Here is a 19004-nt window from a genome sequence, read left to right on the forward strand (position 1 = left end):
TATTTACAGTTTGACTATAGCTTGCACTATGCGTCTGAAAATGTTTAAATGCTTAATAAGCAATTAAGCTTCACTAAACCCAGTATACAGAATATTATTTATTGTGACCTCATCTTGTCAGTGTTTCCTATTGCCTTAGTATATTGCACTTTATAAACCATGACAAAATCTCATCACCTAATTAATCCTTACAGTAAGAAACAGGGCAGAGAAAAAGAACTATGCTGTTACAGGAGAAGTGAGACACACAAACTCAAATAGTATCTCTGAAAATACTCAGTTTCCTAGAAATAACTGCAGAGTAAATTGACATATTTTTAAAGAGACTAAATTTTTTTGGGTTATACCTTGTACAAACCTACTGGAGCTTGTTTCTGAAGTTAAGGAAGTATGACTTCCTTTCTGAAACCTTTGATATTCAAGACTGGGTGTTTTATGGCTCCCCTGAGATAAATTCTTTAGAAGGATTGAGGGGGGGATAGGAAGAGAACCATGGCAACCTTTTTAGCATTGCCTATTCATTATCTGACCACTAAATAGCTTGGAGTGAGGAATCACTTTGGCGGTATCGTACACTTATTCTTGTTCATTAGCCTTTTTTTAAAATGAGAATATTTTGGGGGGAGAAATATTTAAAGTTTGTGTTTTATGTTGTTTCTTGAGTTGATTCTTCAGTTGAAGAGAAAACAAAAAGGATGGTGAAGACTTTAAGTCTTAATAAAAGCAATCTCAGTTAGGATTTATCTGGTCAGGGAGGGCTTGTGATATGTCATTAGAAATAACAATTTATTTTTATTTTTATTTGTTTATTTTTTCTTCCCCCCAGGTGATTCATGGCAGGGGACGTGGAAGGGTTTAGCTCCTCCATCCATGACACCAGTGTCTCTGCTGGATTCAGAGCACTGTATGAGGAGGGATTGCTTCTTGATGTCACCCTTGTCATTGAAGACCACCAATTTCAGGCCCATAAAGCACTGCTTGCCACCCAGAGTGATTACTTCAGGATTATGTTCACAGCTGATATGCGAGAACGAGATCAGGACAAAATCCATTTGAAAGGTCTGACAGCTACAGGCTTCAGTCATGTCCTCCAATTCATGTACTATGGAACTATTGAACTGAGTATGAACACTGTTCATGAAATCCTTCAGGCTGCCATGTATGTCCAGCTTATAGAGGTGGTAAAATTCTGCTGCTCTTTTCTCTTAGCTAAAATCTGCTTAGAAAACTGTGCAGAAATTATGAGACTTCTGGATGATTTTGGTGTAAACATCGAAGGAGTCAGGGAAAAATTGGACTCCTTTCTGCTAGAGAATTTTGTGCCACTCATGTCCAGACCTGACTTCCTTTCATATCTGAGCTTTGAGAAGCTCATGTCTTACTTGGATAATGATCATCTGAGCAGGTTTCCAGAGATAGAACTGTATGAAGCTGTTCAGGCCTGGCTGCGCCATGATAGAAGACGCTGGAGGCATACGGACACCATCATTCAGAACATCAGGTTTTGTTTGATGACACCATCCAGTGTTTTTGAGAAGGTTGGTGCATTTGAAAAGCAATAGACAGGATTCATCATTTAGCTAGGGCAGCATGCCATTAAATAGGTAAGATTCCCACACCTATTAGGAGGAACAAAAAGATAGCATTTGTTTTTCTAATGAACCCGTAGAAGACAAACATCTAAAAACATTGTCATCTGATTATTAGACTATAGTATGTACAGTGGCTGGGGAACAGGTAGGTTTACGATACATGTTTTTAAGTGACTTCATATGGAAAGGACGTTTTAAAATAAGGTCACTTGTATCAAGTTTTATTTCAGTTGTTCTTACTGTTTTCCAGAAGTTGCTTCTTGTTTTCCAGAGATTTTATAGCTGCATATGGTATGTAGGGCATATGTCATGGTAATTGTTACCAATATAATCAGAACACAGTGACAGTAGATTTTACGGGTTTTAAGTACAGATTTTTTTATTTACGAATGAAAATTAGCACCTGCTCTTAAATCTGCAGTGTGGTGGTGGTTGTTGTATCTTTAGTCCTTGTGCTGTTTCACAGCAGTTAGGAGTAAGCCCTGATCCTGCAAAGTTACACACAGAATTGTTTCTGTGCAAGGTGCACAATACAATCAAAAGTTACTGATGGTGTGAAATGTAATGATTTACTTCAAATATCAGAGGAATCTTTGTAACAGGTGATCTAAAATTCGACTGATCATTGTATGTATTAAGAGGTTAAAAGAGAACTTGCTTTTTCTACTGTTCTGTTGAAGAGTAGTCTAGTTCCTGAGAATCTTGGAGTATTTGTCAACAGTAGAGAATTACAGAGCTTTGTAAGCAGTTCTCTTGCAGGCTAGTAATGGTAAGGGTATTCAGGTTAGGAATTACTTAAACTGTGCTGTTTTGTTTTAACAATGTTAATTTTGTGTGGTAAGCTATGACTTGTGTATTTTTCACCTGTCAGTGAATTAACAGGATTTAAGACCCTGTGGTTTTGTTGGGCTTCTTACAAATTAATTTCCCATATATATTATATATTTTTACTTTGGTATCTAGTGAATATACAGATAAGGTTGTAATGTTCTTGGTGGTTTGAAGGGCTACTGGATCATTTAAGCAGTAATGCTTACACTTATTTGTATTTTAAATTATAAAAGCTATTAATTACTTCAGACACTAGTGAGTTTTTATATTTTGGATTTTTTGTGTATGTGTGTGAATTGAGTAGAGGAAGTAATAATACATAAAATATATTTATGATCCTATATTAGCCTATAGACAAAACCAAAATAAATACCTGAACATATTTTAGAACAGTAATGTAGTGTTTATATTGGGTTAGAACATTTCCAGCTAGTAAGAGATGAACTCTGTACGATAGTGTGTAGTGTCTTATTTTTAATAATGCTTTTACCTTATTGTGATATCGTTTAAACCATTCAGTAGGAAAACTGATAGGATTCACAGAGTATTCGTAAGGTCAATTTAATAGGGTAAGACTCGTGTGAGAGTCTGCTTCAGCTCTTTGGGTTTTTGGGATACAAGTTCAAGCATCAAGCTCTCTTCGGTTAAATTTCTGTAAGCGCAAGTGAAAAGTGTATGTTGGTCTTCAGCATTACGTTTGGGTATAACTTCTGGAGCTTGTTTCAGTATCAGTGGTATAAATCCTGCGTAAGAGTGCTTCTCATGATTTATCTTGACAGCTATCAAATGGCCAGATAGGTACAGCTTAAGGAGAGAACTCATTCTCAGCGTCCCAATTTATATATGCACATGTAAAAGCTTTATCTGTGAATACCCTTTCCATTAATTGCATGTGGGAACAGAGAGAAGCCAGTGCAGATTCTGGAGTGGGACAACTCAGCAGAAGGAAGCACAGTTAAATAAGTATGTCAGTTGTTGCTGCAGCTAGGAATGTATTTGTGTTTTGCCCTGGCTAGAGCACATTGAATAATCCAGCATGACAAGTGACAACTGCACTTGAAGCTAATGTGAAAATACAGACCACACTTTTTTTTTTCTTTTTTTTTTTTCTTTTTTTTTAATTTAAAAAATAAAAACATGTCTGTTAACTGTTCTGGAAGTCACCTCAGGAGAACTCTCTTCCGTGTGTAGAAGGGGGGAAATATTGGTAAAACTGCTTTTTTTTTTGAGATCCACAAACAGAATTCACCCTTTTCCTGAAGCCAGCACATACTAAACGCCTGCATGAATGTACCAAATTCACTCTGAGGTTGACTCTTACGGTTCAGCACATTCTGTATTCGCTATACACTGGCTGGCTTGTCATATGTACTCTTACGTAATCTTTCTAATACGCATTTCTAAGATGCCTGTCATTGTAGTATATAAATAACTTATATAACTTAACTTTGCAAGTCACAGTAAGGATACTTTTGACCTCTTAAGCCATTCTATTTCTTACATAGTTTTTTCGAAGAGATTTACAATCTGAGTGGGGTGGCTTGTCCTTTGAAAAAGGAGTTGATGAGCAACTCTGGATTTAGACGTTGAAGCTGGTGTGCATTTGGAGTGAAGGTGCAGCCTGTTTGTTTACTCTAAACTGTCCTGGAAGAACTCCTTCGGAAGTATGAATAGATACTCCCTTTGTTCCTTAGCCCTTAAAATAGATGTAGATGTATGATGGAAAATAGAAAGGTAAATGAAAGAAGTATTTGGGGAGTAGTTAGAAAATAAAGGCAAGATGTACGGGGAGAAGCGCAAGTTCCACTATATGTTACACCTTATTTGAAACATATCCATGGCTACATAAGTCTTGAGGAAGGTTGGAGATGAAAGTCAGATGCCACTTCTCCTAGATCATGGAGTTCATCTCTCTGTTACTGTAGGCAACCATGTCATGATTTCCCTTCATACACTGTTTAAGCTCCATTTAGTTTCTGTGTACTACTTAGATTGAAGTTCTTTCAAAACCCCAGTCCTTAAAATTGAAAGGTTTTTTTTGATGTCCAGTCTATAGGGTTTGTTATGACTAGCCCATGCTGATTTATAAATTCCCAGCTTAAATCAGAAACTTACTAATCACTAGGTGCATGAGCTTCTGCTTTAGAGGTAGGCTGAATAGCACATTATCTTTGAGTATGTGCTTTCCTATGCCTAGAAAATAGTAACTTTTGAGAAGATGTCATTGTGACTTTACCTTTGATAAATGTGTTGATTTCTCTTTTTTTTTCCCTCATTTACCTCCGTGTCTAGTGGTTCATATGTATCTACTTCCACAGCTTTGTATGCTGAAGCTTTGAATAAGAAGTATCTAGTGGATGAGGTTAGTGGGCCCCTCTTACCTTAAAGAGGTACTGCACTTGATATTTTTACATCTAAAGGTTATAGCTGACTTGAATAGAATTGCTAGCAGTATTTATTATGTGCTGAACATCTCAATTCTGGCATATAGATTCTTGGCTCCACTCGGATTTGCAATATTAGATTTGAGTTAGATTCCAGCTTGATTGTGATAATTTCTCTTGCCAGTTTCTAAAAAGGAACTGCAAAATACTCAATTTGAGGGCATTGTCCTTGCTGCACAGAGGCTATGTTGTCTTGTCTTTATAAGGTTAGGCTAGAAAACTCTAAGTGATTTGTAAGCACTTGCAGAATAGCCCTTCAAAGTCCTATGTTGGTACTGACCAGTATTTGTACTGCCCATGCAATGTAACTAGATAATGTCCCATGCTAAAAGAAGGGAAAGTTAAGTACAGCAGCTTGTCCAATGCTATATATACTGATGTTTGGTTGTAAAATAATTTTGGTTGCTGCTGTTTTAGAAACATATGTGTGACTTTTTCTATTTGACTGAATTTTGATTTGGAGTAAGTGTGTTAACATTTTGGTAATGTTTGATCACAGGCTTAGAATTGTGCTTCAGATATGGCTGGAGAGAAGTAGATGTGAAAATAATTAGGATCCTAGTTAGCAGGATTGATAGATCTTTAATTTTGATTCAGTTTAACCTCTAGTAAAATAGCAATTTTTTTGCAAGTAAGAGGAATAATTTTCTCCCTAGAAATGCCATCATTATTCATTGAAAAGGTGTATTAAATAGTTTCTGTATTTGAGATTGAGTCACATCACTTGGATATTCAGAATTGTCAGTTTTCTAAAACTTAAGTAAGCAGAATTTTATAACCTTTGAAATAGTTCTCTGCTTATGTGGCTAGAGATGATAGCATAACATTATGAGCCATCCAGATTTTCCCATGGTTTTTTACTAGTTCTACAGAAGGAACCAAGCTAATATCTACACCATATAATAACATGTTAAGATTTAGTTACCAGGTATATAAGTCATAGATATTAAGTTTGGGCACTTCAAAAGTAGCTTTTCTTTATGGTTTTGAAAGCTTTTTCCTAAAAGCCCAAGTGACAAAAATACAAATAGAGCAATAGCTGTACATGGTTGTATGAGAGGGAGAAAAAAAAAAGCTCTATACTGAAGTCAAACTTGTGTTACAGAACGTTTACCTTGCATATCATTGCTCTTCCTGCAGCTTATTAATTTGCTTAATTGTTTGGGAGGGAGGGGAGATGATGAATATAACATGGTATACATCTGGTCCTTTATGGGGATCACTTTTCAAATTAGAAACTAATGGCTTACATTTTTGGCTGTACTTTTTCATAGAATATAGATGGAAAATTCTGAAACTTGCATAGCTGCTGCAACTAGAAAAGCATGCATTGCGATACAGCAGAAAAATAGGCAATGATTAATAGCTGCACTAATTTAGAAAGCCATCAGTTTTTACAGAGTGTTTCACTGATTCAAAATGAAGATGAGAAAATGCATTCAAGCTCCAGTTTACTATGGCTGGAGGGATGGTGGTGATTTTGGTCAAGTCTTGATGTTTTTCGTATTGACTGCCTAGGGGGGTGAGTAGAGAGGTGGATGTTTTTAATTATTTTCTTCATCTTCCTTTTTATGGAATGACACATATGATTTTGTGTATGCTGTTCCCTGTCTGTGTAGCTAAGCATCCGACTCTGAACCACTGTAACTGGTAAATGATGCAATGAGGTAGTGATTAGAGTTCTTTGGGGAGCCCTGAACATTAGTGCTATGTCCAGCAGAACCTCTGTGAGAAAGTTTTGTCCAGAAGAGAAAGAATTGGAAAGAATGTAAGAAATCACATGAGCAAAGCTTTAGCACTTGCATTAAACTCCTTTTTTACAGTAGGGCTGGGGTTGGTAAGGAAGCCAGACTTAAACTTTCTTTGAGACTCTTCAGCAAGGTAACAGAATAGTCTTTCGTTAAACTTTGAAAATGCTGTGCAGCATTTATTTATATTTATTTTATCAATTCAGAGTTGATGATGTGCGCTTAAGAATGCACATTTGTTTTGCTTCAAGGTTCATCAGTACACTTCCATCTGTTTTGGATGTTTTGCAGATACTTGTGAGCGATCTCTCTGAGTATGTTGGTAATTAGGTGCATGTTCTTTCTAGAGCTTCTCCATTTGAATTTAACAGGGAAATGGGTCTGTTGGTAAGCACTTAGATATTTGTCGGTCAACTGCTTGTTGCTACTTACAGGTAATGGCAGAAGCCTACTTTTGAACACTGAGGGAATTATCTTCAGCCTCTTTTGGGTGTCAGACAGCAATTCCCACAAAAGGCTGACTGAAGGACATGTTCTTCAATCTACTAGAACTAAAATATATGCACAACTTACAGTTATGTTTTAATACCTCAACACCTAACTTTTAATGCCTCTCTTTTTTGATTATGCACAAAAGTAATAAAAATAATTGTAAAATTATTCAGAAGTGTAGGTGTTTAGAGGGTTTTACTTACTGCAGACTGAATAGGACTTTCAAAGAATTATGGAAGATTTCACACGGACAGTATGTGAATGTGAAAATGGGGGAACTGAGCTACATTTGCTTTGTCTTCATTTGCATCAATCAAGTGTGAGCAATATGTATTTTCATATAGACATATCCTAACATTCATCTTAGACCATCATTTTAACTTCAGGAGAGGTACCGTTCCTGTACAGCAGAGGTTGTGCTGGTGGAAGGCTAGAAACACTGGTATTTTTCCTCAACAGCAAAGTCTAGGAAGCCTCTAACTACTTTTTCCTATCAGAATTTAGATAGTCTATTATTCTGGTTTGTTGGTGGTTTTTTTTCTGAACGTTGTAAGAATTCCTAGTGTTAATATATTTGCATGTTTATTTCTTCAACATTGTGCTTGTAGATAGCTTCCCCACTAACTTCAGTCTGAAAGAGTTGTTTATAACTGGTAGCTGCATTTGCTTCTTGATGTCTTACTGATTTAAGGTAAGAGATTGAGGCTTTGCTTTGATGTTAGTGCCTTTGTCAAGATCGTGGTAGTAAACTACTAATAGATTGATTCCCTGGTCTTGAGATTCTGTCTCTGGAATGAGAGATATTCCTTGTTTCCTTTTGCATGCTCTCATGGGGTGAGATTTAGGCTATGTGAAGGAGTAGAGTGGTGAGGATATATGAGGCTTATTTTAATTCCAGTTTCTGGCTGGCATTTCAATTTCTAGCTCTAAAGACAGAGTTGTAAATGTTCAGGGGAAAAAAAAAAACCACACATCATCTTCCATCTCTGCCAGACTGCTGGCATGCTTCACATTGTAAGCATGTTGATCCTGTTGTCTTCCATAATCATCCAAGAAAACTTGAAATATATATAGGTGGAACAAAAAATGTTTATCTTTTTGTTTAATTCCAGAAATGATAGCTCCAGTTTGGGAATGTGTGAATAGTTTGGGAATAGTTGGCCTGTTTTAGAATTGGAAAGTTACTTTAAAGTGTAAAGTAACCCAGCCATGATTCTTTATTACTTCCTGCTTCATTTTTTGTAACCTTTAAGGTTTTCTGTATTTTAACATTTTTCTGTGCTGTGGTTCTCCTTGTCACCCTTCCCCCAGCATATTTTCTGTAATTTATGTTCAATCTTTCCAGTCAGGCAAGGTATATGCTTTATTCTAACAAATGCCATATGAGCAGATCTGTGTTTGTATGATATATTTCTATTTGCAATAAGAAAATAGATCTGTTATTCCCCATAAGAGTTGGGCTTACTGTGGGTGTTTTACAAGCACTATACCTAAGTAAACCTTTTTGCTCCCTTATCACCCCAGGTAAAAATGGTAGAAAGAAGGTGGATATTGCCCCCAAAATAAATATATGCAATCTGCATGTGACCATGCTCTTTTTCAAGCAAACATAAGTTGAACTTGTCAGAATAAAGTGGGGGGAGGGAGGGGAAGTGTAAATGCAAACATCAAATCACTATAACTCTTGAGCTATACAGTGCTGTACAATGATAGGCTTTACAATAGTATTCATGGGTTTTTGAAAATCTGGTGTGTAAAACAATCTCAAAATCTGTGTGAATCGTGTCCAATAACAAGAAGTTCAAAAGATTGTTAAAAGTGTTTAACTGACAGCAAAATATCTTAATTACTATGCAAGGAAGAGAAATGATTAACAGAAAGCTAACAAAATTGAAATAGTACGTGTTTGTGGAACAAGCAACTGGTTTATTCACAAGGTATAAAGAACATTCACTTCCACATTGCTTTTCATATACATGAAAACTCATATCACCACCCCTTAGGTAAGTGGTGGTACAGGCTTTTGTCCCTTGGGACAGGGAATAGGAGGAGGTTGAGGAACAGGTGTTGAAAAATAGTAGCTTCTGATGTTATCTTGTGCTTGCTTTGACATTTCAGAGTGGCCTGACTTTTTTTTTCAGAGCATTGCATCTCTTTTTGGAGCTGGTGGGAACTAAAGGCATTAGGAGTGTTTGAAAGAATCCAGTTTTATGTGAAGGAAACTGGGTCTTAGGATCAAATCTGATAGAGGATTTGTGGATTTGGCAATATCTAGTGGGTTTTTATTTGTTTTAGAAGTGTAATTCAGAATGCTATGTTAGACCAGGCTGTACAGGAAGAGTGAAGCCTCCTTGAAGAGAATAGCACGGTGACCCATGGGCTGCCTGGAGCTAGATTTATTAAAATGTTTAAGATGGGTATGTGTTTTGGTATTGTCTCAGGAACTTATGTTGGCTTAGGTAGTAGGAAGGTTCCTGGAAAGGTAAATTCTTACAATCTCTCCCACCCCCAACTCCCATAAAACTGAGCAGGGATAGCTTTTTTTCAAATTGAGATGGCACTGAGAAGGAGCACTTTACTACTATGTGGTAATTCAAAGGTTGTAACTGTCACCTGGGAAGTGGAAGTTCAAACCTACCTCTGCAATTTACCAAATAAATGCACAACCAAAGGATTATAGGTTGAGATTTTTTCCTCTTGTGTTAAAGGCATTTGTAACACTTGGAGACTCACAGAGGGGAAACCATAAGGTGATCATCATGACAAGCATTTAGTCTGATCATGTGTTATGAAGGAAGAGTTTTGGGTACCTTCCTTTCCCACCCCACCCCGATTAAATAGCCCTGTGAGCAGCGCCTAGGATTTAGGAATACCTGCTTGGGCTAGGTTGTGAGAATTAAGCAGAAATTAGACTAGGATAGGCCTTGGTAAACACAGAATGGGTGTGTAGAATGTTTTTCAAAACCAGGAAAATAGTGTATTTTTAACTTAGGCTCTTCATGGCTTAAGCAGAAGATGAACAGAGGCTTTTTTGGGGAGAAGGAATAATGATTTTTAGACTTGGGGATTTCAGTGGTGCCTAATTCCGGCTTAAATTCTGCATGTGAGTATTCTGCTGAAAATATTAGTCACTGCTGTTAATCACTAAATTGCCTTCTGGATTTTGGGTAACAGTACAATAGCTTAACTCTCCATGCACAAATGCAATTGCTGTCAAGATTGCCTGGATTAAACTAAGTAAAATGATCTTATAATGACACATAGTCATTTAGGTTTTCTGGATTGTTTCTCTTGGTTAGAATTTTAATACCTTTTAAATGTATTCATAGGTAAAAACATCAGAGTTTTATCGATACTCCCGGCAGCTGCGACATGAGGTTGACCAAGCCATGAATTACTTTCATAGTGTTCACCAACAGCCTTTGATGGAAATGAAATCGAACAAAATCCGTTCTGCCAAACCCCAGACTGCAGTATTTAGAGGAATGATAGGACACAGTATGGTAAACAGTAAAATTCTTCTCTTGCACAAACCAAGGGTCTGGTGGGAACTAGAGGGTCCTCAAGTACCTTTACGACCAGACTGCCTTGCCATTGTGAATAACTTTGTGTTCCTGTTAGGTGGGGAAGAACTGGGGCCAGATGGTGAGTTTCATGCTTCATCCAAAGTGTTTAGATATGACCCAAGACAGAACACTTGGTTACGAATGGCAGATATGTCTGTTCCACGTTCTGAGTTTGCTGTTGGAGTTATTGGGAGGTATGTTTATGCAGTGGCTGGGAGAACCAGGGATGAAACATTTTACTCAACTGAACGGTATGATATTACTGAAGATAAATGGGAATTTGTGGATCCCTATCCAGTCAATAAATATGGACATGAAGGGACTGTGCTTGGTAACAAGTTGTATATCACTGGTGGAATTACATCATCTTCAACTTCTAAGCAAGTGTGTGTGTTTGATCCCAGTAAAGAAGGGACAGTAGAGCAGCGAACAAGGAGAACTCAAGTGGTCACTAACTGTTGGGAGAACAAATGCAAAATGAATTACGCAAGATGTTTTCACAAAATGATTTCTTATAATGGTAAGCTTTATGTCTTTGGTGGTGTCTGTGTAATCCTAAGGGCCTCCTTTGAATCTCAAGGATGTCCTTCTACAGAGGTTTATGACCCAGATACTGATCAGTGGACTATATTGGCTTCTATGCCAATTGGTAGGAGTGGTCATGGTGTAGCTGTTCTGGACAAACAGATAATGGTTCTTGGAGGCCTTTGTTACAATGGTCATTACAGTGATTCGATTCTCACCTTTGATCCAGAGGAAAACAAATGGAAAGAAGATGAATATCCGAGGATGCCGTGCAAGCTGGATGGCTTACAAGTCTGCAGCTTGCACTTTCCTGAATATGTTTTGGAGCATGTTAGACGTTGCAGCTAAAACAGAGTGAACAACTCAATGAAATACAAAAAGCTATACCCAGTTTGTCAAAAAAACAGTTGAATTCCTTCAGAGACATTACCTTGTGTATAAAAACAACTGCTAAATGCTTAAGAGAAACAAGATGTACAGGGAGAGTACTTAACCAGGTTTATTAGAAAAGCCAATAGTTGGTTTGATATTGTAAAAGCTTTGTTTGTTTGTTTGTTTTTTTAACAAACATAATTGTAAGTAGGGGAAAGAAAAATATATTTTTGAGTGTGGTTATTTTTTTGGTAACATTTTATGTCCATAATACTTTCTTCTCTTTTTTTTAATGGCCATTATACCACTATGCTTCTGAAATCAGTTGAGTTTAACAAAATATTTGTGGAAGACAGACTTTCTTTTTATATTGAGTATCAAAATAAAGCTCATCATCTGTACTAGGGTACAACCAGGTTTAAAAGAACAAAACTAAACCATTTCTGTATTTTATGTTGTCTTTTGGATGCTTTTCCCATTAATTGCAAAGTATTCTCAAATCTGCTAGGTGTTTTTGTTTTCCCTTACATATGTTGAAGAATAATCTTAACCCCTTTTCATGACCTTTTTCCTGGTTTTGTATAGTAGTACCAGTAAGTCTGCCAAAATGCAAATTACACATTTTCTACTAAATTGAAAACAAAACATTTTTATATTCAAAACACTATTTCTATGCTGCCTTCTATTGTCTGCATTGTGTTTGTTGGTGAGTAAAAAATATATACACACACATGCATACATTGTAAAAACTGTATATACTTACATCTTTTTACGTGCAGTTACAATATTATATTTTAACTAGTGCACAGATTCAGCCATATCTGTTAAATTTAAGGTATAAGTACTATCCTTTAATGAGCTAAATAATTCAAAGTTCTTAAGTAACTGGAGGCCTCGTTTGGTATTGAAGTATCTTATCTTTAGTATATACTGATTGATTCAGTAACCTTAAAGTCTTTATATCGATGCTACATAATGAACTGTTGACAATTTGTTATTTTATAAATTATTTTTTAAAAGTAAACACATCTTACCTGAGTTTCTTTTGTGTTTGAATGTGCTGCCTAGTCGTCTTTTTTATGAAAATGGAAAATGTCAACAAGCAAATGCTTGGCACTGCTCTGACCCACAGTTATTTTTGGAACTGGATAAACTACAGTTTATTCTCAATACTTTGCTTGTACTCATACTTCAATACGAGTATTTTGTTTGTACTCGTATTGAAGCAGTATAATCTTTTTAAATTATTATTTTAATATCGACTGCTATGAACTACTGTGTTTAGAAAATGTGGAGTTAGGTGGTTGAATGGTTAGTACCATTTATATTTCTTTTACAAAAAAACCTACACAGCTATAGCTACTGACCTCAGAGTGCCTGAATTGAGGTGTGCGGTCCAAGAGGGCTTTGAATAACTCCATTGTGTTAACTTGTAGATATTACTGACAGTAGATTGGTAAGAATTAGCTGCCAAGGCATAAACAATAACAGTAATTACATTCTGATTATATTCAATTATGTGAAATTAGCCAATTCTAGAATCTAAAGGAGAGATTTGGAGAAGTTGAAGGCTCACACTTAGTTCAGATATGTAGGAGCAAAATGTTGAAACATGCATCTGCATATTTTGTAAAATCTTATGCTGCTGTGTTTCACATTAAGCAATAGACTTGACTTTTTATGCAGCAATGCAAATCCACTTTATTCAGCATCTTCCAGTCAGAAATCACTGTAGAAAAGGAATGTACAGTACTCAGGGAGTTGAAAAGAATGCCCTTACAAAGGGACCAAAATCACCCTAAATTTCCAATGTTCAAAATAACATCTAATGGCCTGAACTAAGTTTGAAATAATTAATAGAAGTTAAAACAACATGTAAAACTCCTCATACTTGCATTTGGATATTTTTTAGTAATTATGTTCTGGGTTGAGATGTGAGGATTTGGAGGTGTATGGCAAGTTGGCAGATTTTTAAATTTTTTTTTTAATTAGAAATGATCCTCTGATAGAGTATTTTCTTTCCATGTGTTTTAACAGAAAGAGAGAATGTATGCCATCATAGCTGTAGTGATGTTACTTACACCAGTAGTGACTGGACCAAATACTGATTCATCCTTCTGATGCAGACTAGTTTGCAGTTAAGTTTAACTATTTTAAAATCAAAACTCAGTTTATTGAATTAGAAATCTAATTTACTTTCTTAATAGCTTAACTTAAAGTCAGTGTGGCTTACACTAAAACCTCAGTTTCACTGTGAGACTTATGTGTACATTACCCTGCATGTGTGCAGAGATAAACTGACTCCAGTAAGTGCTGGCTGCGTGCAAGTAAAAAAGTTCATGGAATGTTGGGGCACAGGAAAAAAACAGTTTTTGTTTAAATTCTTTTATTATTTTTGTCATCAACTCATTTCTCAATAAGTTTATGGGGCAGCAAAAATTAATCCTGCTTGGGTAGGCTTTCATGGGCATGTTATTGTGTAGTACAGAGTACTTCACTTTTATCTAGGGCTGGCCTGGGGAATAGACGTGGTTCTGGGTATCTGGTCTTCCATGGTTCAGGTATAGTAAAGGGACATGGCCAAGACTTCATTAAAAATAATGGTAAGGATGGGAGTGTCTCAAGTTATGTTTTTGAGTGCATTTAAGCACCTTCGGTGTGCTGAGCAACTGCCACTGAAATGATTGGTGAGTATTGACACTTGAAGCATGAAGAACCAGATCATTTTTCGGTGCTCTGCTTTGAAGTTCATATTTATCTTCAGGCGCCCAGTTCTGAAAGATCTGGTTCAGGTCTGTAATAGTAATTATTTTGTCAAATTCTAACTTGAACTGCTGGCTTCTGCTTCCCTGAAGTTGTGTCTCCATTGAGAAGCTGGCTGTAACTCTTCGAGCATTAGGAATGATTGGAATTTGCTTGGGTTTAGAACATGTGGAGGTATGCAGGAATGTTTTGTTAATTTATATTTCTACCGCACTTTTCTTGGTTCAAACATGAAATATAAAATTAGCTTACATTCTCTTTTCTATTGCAGTGAACTTTTGAGGCAGTTAATTTTGTTACTTTGTATATCAGAGGGATTTTTTTTTTAACTTGAAAGTTTCTGTTTGTGTTTGCTTTTAGTGTTTAGCTCCAGATAATTTATGTTTAAATAAAAACAAAACTGAACTGGCTAATAAGGATTGCCTATTACTATCAAATTTTGATCAGATTAATATAAGATGGGTTTTAAAAACTTTTAAATGCTTCTCATTTGTCAAGGAAAAGGTAAGTTACAGTCTTTGATTAGTAAGTTTGGGGGAGTTTCTTCTTCTACTTCCACCCATAATGGAATACCAGTAAATGTGACCTGACCCACATATTTAAAATTTAACACATGACCTGCTTTTAAACAGCAAGTGTACTTGCCTTTTCTTACAAAGGTGGACATAGTGAGTTACAGTCTAGGGTTGTGGGGTTTTTTCCCACATGTATAGCAAAAATGTATCAGCTTCATGTCTTAATTTAGCAGCTGGCTCCAGGAGAAAATTTTGTTTTCAGATGAGCCAGAATGGGCAAAACACATAGTGTTCCTGTAAAGGGGTTGGACACTGCCAGTTCCCATTCCACATGCTGCTATACCTGTTTTTAGGGGACAGATAATTTTTTTCAAAGTACTGCATAAGAAAAAATAACTTCTTTTTCTCCACAGAGTGTTGGTAGTAGTTTTGTAGTGGGAGGTGTTAGATAGCAACTAAAGTGTTTTGAAAACTTTTTCCCCATTGATTCAGCTGGAGGAGGGCAGTACTTGATTTTACGAAGGCTCTGCTCTTCCAGAAAGCACTGCTAGCAAGAGGGGCTGGTGGCAGCCTATGAGCTACCTGGCAACATGCTGTTCTGTTATTTTCTTTTGAAAAGTGTGGATGCCCCACTTTGTGCAGTATGATAACAGTCCTGTTATAACTAGCTCTACGGGTTTGTGACTTTCATATTTCTCTGGTTCCTGAGATTTGCAGCCATTTTTTCGTGAGGACCTCCTGCCTTACAAACCCAGGTGCTGCGTTTTTTCATGCTGATAATATGGTAACTACTTGCATCAGGGAGGAAGCTTCTCTTGACACTCAGGAAGCAAAGGATAAAATTCCGCAGGTGCAAATTCAAATTGGTTTAAAAGGCAAAGCATTGCTTAACTCATTATGTCCATTCTTTTGGAAAAGGAGGGCAAGCATTATGGGGAGATGGTAACAGTTCGTTAAAAATAAATGCTGACACAAGCTTGAAGTTTATATGACTAAGTCTTTTTAGAAATAGTCACCTTTGTAGAGGTATTTTGCCTTTTTAATATTTTTTCCTTAAAAAAAAGAAAGTAGTGAATTGGGCCCCTGATTCTTTTAATACTTCAAATGTGTACTTCACATGTGTGAACAGTCCAGTATAAAGAAAACAGAAAACTGTAAGGTACTTAAAACATAAAAGTGCAAATGTTACTAAACCTGTGCTTAAGTGTTTATAGGGGTGGGGGCATCAAAGAAAACATCCATCCCGCTCTCCTTCCATTAATAAAAATATACCTGGTGAACTTACTTGAATAAGTGCGGTCCATCACATGCGGCAGGGCCCACTGAAGGAGAGTGGGAAAGAACATAACTGAAAAGCATGTGTAATCTATCTAAAACAAAGCTTGCCGGTGTCCTGTAGCTAACATTTTGAGATTTTAATGTTTGTAAAACAATCTGAAGCTGCTTAAAATAAATACTAATGACTACTTTTGGATCTGTATTCTATTTTTGAAAGTTGGTGAGTGACTTTAAAATTTCCTTTCGTGTGGGTAAGCTTTATAAAACACAAGTATGTGGCAGGTAGCAGAAAAACTGACTTGTTTTGAACCTGGATTTCCCTTTACTAATTTTTTTTATTCACTTCCCAAATTTTATTTAATGTTTATATAGTCTTTTAAAAATAATTTTCAAAGATCAATTCCTAATACCTTTGGATTAATATTAATATGGTAGCTAAGGGAAAACCACTTCTATTTGCAGATGGTAGTTTTTATTTATGGCTCTGGTAGAAAACCTTGGTTTTATTTTTTATTTACATACTTATTATGTAGGACTGTAAAGTTAGCTATACTTAGGGGGCTTTTATTACCTCAGTGGGACCCACCTAACTTTTATGTCAGTTCTGGGAACAGGTGAAGGGAAGAGTGAGCTATGTTTTTATTTTAAATATTTTTCCCTATATATTGTTATTTTTTTAGATCTTTTAAAAATAAATTATTATATGCTGGAGAATGCAATTCTACTATAGTATCCCACTTGATTCCATTGTACAATATCAGATTGTTTGTATTGAAAAGAATGTATTTGATAAGTTAACAGGAAAAGTTATTTTCAAAGGGTGCTGTGTTTGTGCTAGAAATTGGAAATACTTTTCCTATAGAAATTTAAAATTATATATATGACCTCATATGTACATTTGGATTAACTGTCTAATGATTACCCCAGGGCTGCTATAAACTTCTCTGAATAATTTAAGAATTGCCTCTTTTTAACTGTTTTAAAACCTTTTTTTCTTGTCATTTTTTTGGCAGAAGATAATTTTCCCTAGCTATGGATACAGTATGCTCAGACTTGCATATGCGCTCTGTTCGGGTTTTAAACTGAAAAAAATGTATAAAATGTGTATAAAGAAAAGTGTAAATAAAATATTTTTAAACTCTAAACACTCTTGTGTAAACTTTGTAATACTTAAAAGTGTAGTGGACCTGGATTACTTTCTACAGGACTTCAGAGTTTACTCAGTTAAGCGAATCTTCAAAAACATGTTGCTGTAAACCATAACGTTACGTTAATGATAGCTAAAGTTATCCCAACAAGAAAAGTTGGATGTCCTTATATAGCATCAAGCTTGTATCTTTAGCTGTATTTTATAATCTTTCCAATTTTAATTGCTGTAGTACATTCATGTGTCTACTCTGCATTTCGACTTGAAATAATGTTCTGAGTTAATTTCATTGTGACATCAGTAACTCGGTGTCAAGGCATAAATTTAACAGCCAAGACTGAAAACCGAAGCCAGCCTTTGCTGTTAGTCAGAGGCCAGGAGACGAGACTGTTCCTCGCTATCGAACACACGGAACTGAGGGCTCGGAGGCGATATCCATTCCTCGCAGGCTTGGACCACAACATGCCAGAAGTCCGAGTCCTACCGCTTTATGTTTCCCATAACAGGAAGGGGAAGCTTCAGATTAATATGTCAAGATTAGAACAACTTTCAATACTGAGAGGGGAGGGCGGCAGGTAAAACAGAAGGTTCTGATCTGTACTTATTTTCTCAAGGTTTCCTTGTCAGTCCCTTGCCACGTTTTTCCTTTCCTCTGCCACTATCTATTTTTCAGTGAGCAGATCAAAGCCCCCGGTTGAAAAACCTACTATCAAGAATGTTTGAAAATAACTCTGATCTCATGGGGTTTTTTAAATATTGAGCATGTTAATTCTATTTTAATGCTGAGAATTACTTAAAACTTTATTCGCATGAAGTAACTTGGTTTTTTTTCCCTTCCCTCTTTGGTAACTTGTCTTCATCCTACGCTAAGTAGTACCATTTAATAGTAGAGCAAATACTGCGGATGAATTTGTGCTGTCATGGGAAGAGGGACGTCTTTTAATTGTGGTGTCCCCATTTTTTTGGTTCAAAAGGAAACCAAATGTGTTAGACCGATACAGGGGAAGCGAATGTGACAGCAATCTTTTCACACTGTACATGTTATTTACATTGTTCACCTTTTTAATGTCCCTTCTCTGTGAGGCAGGTTGTATTTTTGGCAATACCTTTCTTCCATGGTGCTACATTGGCTGACTTGACTTGCTTGTTAGCACCTCTGTAGTTGGCTAGGAATCTCAGACAATGGTTCCGTTGTTTCACGGAGGACAGCTCTCACATTTTAATTCGCTCATAGTTGCTCATACCAAATTCTTCACCTTTTTGAAATATGTGGCCTTATTTTTTGGCAGGAGTTCAGTCACTTGTTTTGTGTGATACGAAATTAATGTATGTTTGTTTGCCAAAGGGTTTTTTCAGTTAATTCCTTCCAGATTCTTTTGGTATAAGTTAATCCACCCTTGTTGACTTGAAATTCTTTATTTCAACAGATCTTCGCCCTTTGTTACAGATTGGGTTTTGGGGGGTTTGGTTTCGTGTGTTTGTTTTGTTTTTCTCTTTTCTGATTCCATCAGCTTCCTAATATGGAAAGGAAAACAGTTGCTTTGGGTGTTGCACAGATTCTGTATTACTTCTGTACCTTTTGAGTTCATAACATACTCGTGGACATGTGATCCCCCACCCAGCCTTCAGCTTGTCAGGTCTTACTGATGTTTCAGTGTCATCTGTTAAGTGCTGCCTTGTCCAAGGCAACTTTCTTGGCATGTGCAAAATTTTCACTCTTTCAAGGGAAAG

At 36.4% G+C, this 19004-nt stretch overlaps 1 protein-coding gene across 1 annotated transcript; it reads left to right on the forward strand.

Annotated features, from left to right (window-relative positions):
• Positions 1-436: 436 nt before the first annotated feature.
• Positions 437-11546, forward strand: KLHL15 (kelch like family member 15; the record flags this gene model as incomplete). Its single annotated transcript, XM_082000323.1, has 2 exons — positions 437-1538; positions 10437-11546. Exons 1-2 carry the CDS (start codon positions 834-836, stop codon positions 11544-11546), a joined length of 1815 nt encoding a protein of 604 aa, XP_081856449.1. The 5' UTR covers positions 437-833.
• Positions 11547-19004: the final 7458 nt, after the last annotated feature.

The sequence above is a fragment of the Phaethon aethereus genome, assembly GCF_964289735.1.
Source record: "Phaethon aethereus genome assembly, chromosome: 1".
Lineage (NCBI taxonomy): Eukaryota > Metazoa > Chordata > Aves > Phaethontiformes > Phaethontidae > Phaethon > Phaethon aethereus.